This window comes from Echinops telfairi, unplaced genomic scaffold, assembly GCF_000313985.2.
Source record: "Echinops telfairi isolate 266 unplaced genomic scaffold, ASM31398v2 ScPeMD7_31;HRSCAF=116, whole genome shotgun sequence".
Classification (NCBI taxonomy): Eukaryota; Metazoa; Chordata; class Mammalia; order Afrosoricida; family Tenrecidae; genus Echinops; species Echinops telfairi.
The window spans coordinates 62,471,353-62,478,400 of record NW_022103928.1 but is presented as its reverse complement, the minus strand read 5'-3'; the positions used below and the strand labels follow the sequence as shown (position 1 = coordinate 62,478,400).

Sequence of the window (7,048 nt, the reverse complement as noted above, 5' to 3'; positions counted from 1 at the left end):
CAGGCATGAATTCAGTGTGGCGTGCCAAAAGACATCCAGAGACTAGGTACTACCTTCTTTTCTCTGAATGAAAAGCTCCCAACTCCATTCCTCCCCGCTCTCTGTGCAAGACAAGCCTAACCCCCCAAATGTTTCCCTTTGATGGAAGGGAACTGAGGTTTAAAGCAGCCAAAGCCTCGTTTCGTACCGACTTCACAGTACAAAGGCCAGGTCTCAGCTCTCACCCAGGGCAGCTGAGCTTGGTTTACTTGAAACACTGCAGGGGGAGGTAAGCCCTGAGACGATAAGCCAATTGCCTCCCGCACACCCCACATCAGGGACACAGCACCAGGCTGAACTTGTGTCAAGCTTTGCCAACCCACCGTGACCTCTCGTGGGCAGCCAGGCGGCCGGCATTCACTCCCCGCACAGTTCACCACACCGCTGGCAGCATACCTTTCCAGTTCCGCGATCTTCTTGTCCTTGTCATGCTTCTCGTTCTCCACCTCCTTGAGGATGTCCAGCAGCCGGTCAACTTCCGCCTGGGCTTTGCCACACTCATCTCGGTAGTAGGACGCCTCCTTATCAAGCTGCTTGATCCTGTCGGCAAACTCGGGGTTCATCCTGGAGTCATCTTCAGTGTTATGAGCCTTCAACATTACATTGTTAGAGAATACAGTTATGTCAGCAACTTGGAACAATAGAGAGTGCAGTCAGCAGTGGCCCAGCAGTTCATTTTGGAGAGAGAGGAAAAATAAAATACAACCACAATGCTCAAGAATTATGGGTAGCCTGTCAGCTGAAAGGCAGGAGGGGAGGAATGGGGCATTTCAGCACTGGAGCAATGCTGACGTCAAACTGTGTGCCACTGGATGGAGGGGTTTCTCATAGCATTTACATGCCATTCAAATAGATGCCACAGTTTTTTTCTTTCTATGTTCTTCCCCACAAAGTGGGGAACGTAGCGACTGTGATGTCTTTACTTCTGGCGATTTGGCGAGGACAGCCAAGCCGGCACGACTCCTCCTCGCGGCCGGGGAGGTGAGTCATCTCAGAGCCCAGATGCCTCCACTTCCATCGCAGAGCGACCAGGACAAGGTGCAGTTAAATGAAGTCAAAGACCATCCAGGGCATGTGGAGAGCCAGGCCAAGTGCAGGAGGTCAGTGCGCACTCCATGTCACTGCGACCTTGCAGCACAGACGTTGCTGGACAGGGAGACTTGCAAGGGAGGAAGGCTTTTCAGCTAGCAGTTTTACCCATAAATTCTTGTTGTCCTGCTTCAATCTCACCTGAGCCAGGAGGAAGATGAGCTAGTTCATGAACAAGCACACGGACCAGAATCTACAAACACATGCATGAGTGGGGGTGGGGCAGCATTACACACAAGAACAGACACGACAGGCAACAACACACCAGCAACACTGCAGGATCATTTGCAGCCAAAGGGTTTGTGGTTGTGTGTGTGTGTGTGTGTATGGTATGATCTTTTTAATGTTTTTTTTTAATTCTTTTTTCCCAAAATAAACTTTTGGCTGAAATATTCCCAGACAGATGGAGAGAACACGGCACTGCAATCTTTCGCCTACCCCTTGTTTCACATTATTCCTAATTGATTTCTTCAACGAGCAGGCAGGGGAAAAAGCCAGTAGTTTAACAACAGTGCACCTTGAACAGAGAAATTTCAGAGGAGTCATCTCTGCACATGGCTCCCAAATCTACGCGTGCGTGATGGAAATGTTAACAGTCTATCAGGACTCCGACTGTTCTGCTACCTTATGAGGTTGAGCAGATGTTTACTGGGCCTTTTACCATTTTGGTTGTTTGTTTGGTTGGTTTTGGTTTTTATTTCAGGGAAAAAACAAGGCAAGCAAGCTACAGCTACGGTGGGGTCCGATGAATCATGCATGGTTAGAAAGAAAATAATACTAATACTACTGCTAGACATTTGACAGTCTTTGCAATGATTTAGTAGAAAAAAATTTGAAAATTAGTAAAAATAAAAATAAATTCCTTATTTGTCACAAAATAATCACTTTTCAAAATAATGTAATTGCATGTAACATATTATTTAAGCATGAGGATAGTAAGGGATAATGTGAGTTCACATTGTTCATTCTAACATTTCCTTATTCGGAAAATATGCCCCTCTGTTACAAAGCACATTGCAAACATGTATCAGTTTAACATGACATCAGGTACTGGCTGACTGCTTCTTACCGACATTTCTCAGACAACAGTTACTTCTGTTTATTTAATATTTACCCTAAGTCTCATTTTAATACATTATTGAGGGATTTTTTAGCATAATTAAAGTAATCAAAAAGGGATTTTTGAGCTAATAACATTCCTTCAATGGTTTATTCCTCTGATGATTTCATTTTAAATTTAAGTAATGGTATTTAAATTCTCTAATCTCAACTTTAAAAGTATAGACTATATATTCCATCTTAAAATATGACTTCACATACTTAACTACAGTTTGTGATTATAAGAATCAGCCCTCGTTAGTCTTTCAAGAGAAAAGAATTCAAAAAATATATATTTTCTAAATTTGGAATTAGAAAATCCAAAATACTTTTTAATTGCTTAAAAGAGAAGAGAGAAAACCCTGTCCACATTCACATCTCTCCCACTTCCACTGCTCTGTCATTTTATGACACTTAGAGACCTCTGCTGACATTTACCAAGTCGCCCGACAACAGCACCGGATCTGCAGAAGTGAGTTCATGAGCAGAGTGACGAGCAGCTAGAAACACACGAAGCCAATGAACAGCTATGCTTGGACTGCCTGCTTCTGACTTGAGTTCAAATCCCTCTCCTGGCTGTGGGGCACCCCCTGGAGTGTTCCTTTGAAGGTAGCAAGTATTTGATAAACGTCCATGGTTTATCTCAGTCGTCCAGTTTAGTGTTTACCATCAACATTATGTTTTAATAAATGGATACGGAATTACTAGTTAAGAAACTTTAATTCGAATTCTCACCTTGCCTCTTATGATGACAGGCAAATGAATTAGACACACTAAGAAGTGTGAAAGCTATAACACGGCAAGGGGAAATATTATCCACTTGTATTTTTATTGTGATTATTTAATGATGTGTATCCAGATAGGAGGCTTACACAACTAAGTTAAGTTAAATGGTTTGTTTAATTGTTATTGATACTGTTATTAACAAGTAACACTGCCTGGTCCTGCGCCATCCTCACTGTTGGCGCTACACTGCGATCCTGTCCATTAGTTAAAGAAGGCAGCTGTTAGAGCTACAGAGAAAGGAGAGTCTGCGATGATAGGTGTGTGAGCAGGAAACTTGCTTTAGCACCTAGGAGAGAAGAGGGTGACCAGGCACCAGCACTCCATGTTCAGTGAGACTAGACGAGCTGCAGTCTTTTCAACTCAACCGGGAAGTGTGATTCATGGACTCTTGGAATGCTCAGAGGCACAGAAATCCCAGGAAACACACACACACACACATGTTCACACATGCACACATACATACATGCACGCACGTACACACATACACTCACACACATACACACATGCACACACTCACATGCACACACACTCACATACACACACACGCACACATATGTACACACATAAACACACACACATGTTCACACATGCACACATACATACATGCACGCATGTACACACATACACTCACACACATACACATGCACACACTCACATGCACACACACTCACATACACATACACACATGCAACACGCACACATACACACATGCACACATATGTACACACATAAACACACTCACACGCACACACACACTCACACGCACACACACACATACCCGAACCTGAATTATTCCACTGTTGCCATTCACCTCAATGATGAAATTGATCGTGTTATCTAAATGTGGACAAAAGCCAGGTACACAGCTGACCTGAAATCTGTTAAATAATACGTGTGGGTACTAATAGTCCTTCCTTTTAAAACTGATTGTGGTGATGATTGTACAACTCTTCTTAATATGCATGAACTATTGAAATGCATGGTGTGTGATTTATATCCCAATAAAACTGTTAAAAATAAGATAACATGATAAATAAATAAAAGAGATAGACAACTTCAAAAGTATCTGTGAGTTTAATATATCTATCCCTGTATCCTCATCGACTAATTTCCAGATAAAAGAAGTCATCTTAAGCTATCTTTAATCAGGTGCCAGCGTTCTTGAAATAATGATTTTTAATAAAGATATAAAAACGGTAATTTACAAATCTCCGAAGTGAACAGAAAGCTTGAAGACGTGTCACGGGAGAGTGACTGCGTGGGCCAGCAGTGGCATCCACGCACAGACTGGAGCTTACGCAGTTTCCCTGATTTCAGACCTAGCCTAACCCGCGGAGGAAAACACTTCATCGATATCCACCAGCTGTCACAGGTACCTAGCTCACCTCAGTCTGCACAGCTGTTCTCAGACCATAGGCTGAAACTGTTACCCTCGACAGAGCAAGGAGGTTATACTGTGATCCACAGACCTGGAGTGATACTTTACCAAAAAATAAAATAAAGGCATAAACTGAGCCCTTAAAGCTGTGGCTGAGGTCATCTAAGCAGAGTGACAAAGGGCTCTCTCTATCCGTACTCAGACACTCTCCTGGGCCTTCAAAATGCTAGCGTGGGGTCTTCAATGCGGACCAGCAGGTTACTGGTGGATCAAAAGCTGATGATGGATTTGAGGCTAGCTTACACGAGTCACTGCAGGAAAAAATATGGATTTGAAATTTATATCGACCACTCCCTACACTGTGACAAATTGACTAATTCATGATTTAAATGGGAAATTCAGGAATGGTTTCTGCTTGGGGATCTGTTGGTTTGATAGGAACTCCCAGGAAATGTTGGGAAGCACTTGTTGTTTCAGTCCCAGAAGGCACCTTAAGTTGGCCACTCTGTTATGATTCATCTAGAACAGGGCTTGGTGACTTTTGAGAAGGAGAGCCAATCAAAAAGGAAGTGCCCTTCGCAACAACTTAAAAATTATTCCAGAGCCATAAACATCTTTTCACAACAACTGAAATCACCATTATCTGAAGAATAGACTTAAATTGTTTTCTTCAATTTTACTTCAGCGCCACATGTAAGCACTGAAAGAGCCGCCTTTGGCTCCAGCGCCCCAGTTTGCCACCCAAAGGCTAGGACCTTACATGGAAGAATCGAGGGCACAGATGGGTGGTGGTGATGGTCAGGGGGTCTCCTAATAGGGAGGGAAGTTATCACCCATCTAGCAGAGAGCATTATCGCTTCCAGGGGCATACAGAGACTACTGTTTCTTATTAAACAGGTGAGTTTTATGGCAGTATCTGGTTCTGCCTCAGAACATTTCCCAGAGTTGTGAGAACTCTCCAGGATCTTTAGATGCTCAGAAACCTTGGGGGCTGGGGTCGAGGAGAGTCAGGGAGGAGAGAATTTCAGGAAAGTCTGTGTTGCAAGTGAGATCAGCAAGTTTTGAGGGCCTCCCAATAATGCTTCTTGCATTTCCATATGCAAGAACATTTCCCCACAGATGGGGAAGATCAAAGCAGCTTGGAGGCTCACTCAAGTGGACCTGCACAGGTATTGTGATGTGAGCCCCTTCTGAAAGCCGCGGTCAAGGCCAACAGAGAAGCTGGCCATCGCTAGGGAGGAGGAAGGCAGCACGGACCTGGTGCGTGTTTCCATGGAGAGACTGAGAACCGCTGCAGACAATCTGCTAGCAACACCCCGGCGCAATCACACTCAGAAAGCTGTGAGTGGCTACAGCCGATGCTGGGTCAGACAGTTTCCAAATCCCCAATCGTGAGTTTACTTAAACTTGTCTCGGGAGGTTCGTCATTGCTTTTTCCCATGAAAGCATTTATCCGACATTCCAGGGCCAAGAAAGGGAAGCGGAGACTGCGGCCCCGGAGCGTGCTGTGAAATAAGACGGGAGAGCTTCCTGGCAGCAGAGGACAACCTGCTCTCTCCGGAACAGGCTCTCTCAGAAGCAATTGTAACAGAACTCGGCCCCCCAAATTGACAAGGGACGTATGGGGACCGTGAGGAATAGGTGGATGTCAATGGAGAAATCTGATGGTTTCCCTCCCTGCTGGCTGTGGGCCCTGGCAGCCATGGGCTGAATTTGTGCTCTGGGAAAACACGAACCTCGATCACAGCCCTGGAGCTGAGTGGCATTGCTGGAACATAACTTCCTATCGTAGCAGCAGGGGAGGGGACACAAATTATCTCTAAAATTATGCTTCCTTTCAGTGTTCTAAAAGATGTTCCAATCCACACATAATTCTGAGTTATGAAAAAAGATCACAAGACAAATATATAAAATTTGAATTTCATCTCTGATCCAATAAATTAATAAGAGCTGAACTTAATATTATCACGGGAAAGAAATAATATGCCTCTAAAACATATATTGCCTAGCAAGACTTCTTTTCCCAATTTTAGTTAATTATATCTGGAGAATTCACAATTTGCTTACTATAATTGCTATATTTAAAACTAAGATTTACTAGATGGAAAAAAAATAAGGTATATATAAATAAATAATTGTATGCCAGAGACATAAAAACTAAAAAAGGAGCCAACTTTATGCTAATGCTTTTTAAGATCCAACAAAAATGTAAATAATGATATAATCCCTTTTAAGCAAAATTTGCAAAAATTAGCAATGTAGAGAACCGAGGTAATTTTCTGGACTCTCTGAAACTAACCAGGTAACTAAGAATATTAAGTGCTCTTTCAGATGTCCTTTGAGGACTTTAACAAAAGCCCAGATTGAGGGTGGAGTCACGGGGGCTTGCATGTGGGTGTGGACACAGATGCTTGAGCGTGAACAGCACTTGTCGCTTGTGTACGCCCCCGCATCAACGCTCACAGACTTAGTTTCCACTTTCCCAGGCTGGAGCAGGAGGGACTGGTGTAATTGTGCATCAAACCATTTAAATTTCAGATACTGGCTTAAAAATTTCGGGGGAAGCCCTGCTATACCTTGACAAGAACTGAGTCAGCACTGACTCGATGGCAGTAGGTTTCCCCCTTTGCTTCGGGGGTGAAACTACACCGTGCCTGT

General features: G+C 43.6%; 1 protein-coding gene across 4 annotated transcripts in view; it reads right to left on the bottom strand.

Annotated features, from left to right (window-relative positions):
- The window catches only part of ERC2 (ELKS/RAB6-interacting/CAST family member 2), a 987,816-nt gene that overhangs the window by 515,676 nt on the left and 465,092 nt on the right, over nt 1-7,048 (bottom strand). For all 4 annotated transcript variants that reach the window (XM_030885545.2, XM_045290032.1, XM_045290033.1 and 1 more), the window contains one exon: nt 436-629. In XM_030885545.2, the coding sequence (XP_030741405.2) occupies nt 436-629 (194 nt within the window). The remainder of the gene's footprint in view (nt 1-435; nt 630-7,048) is intronic.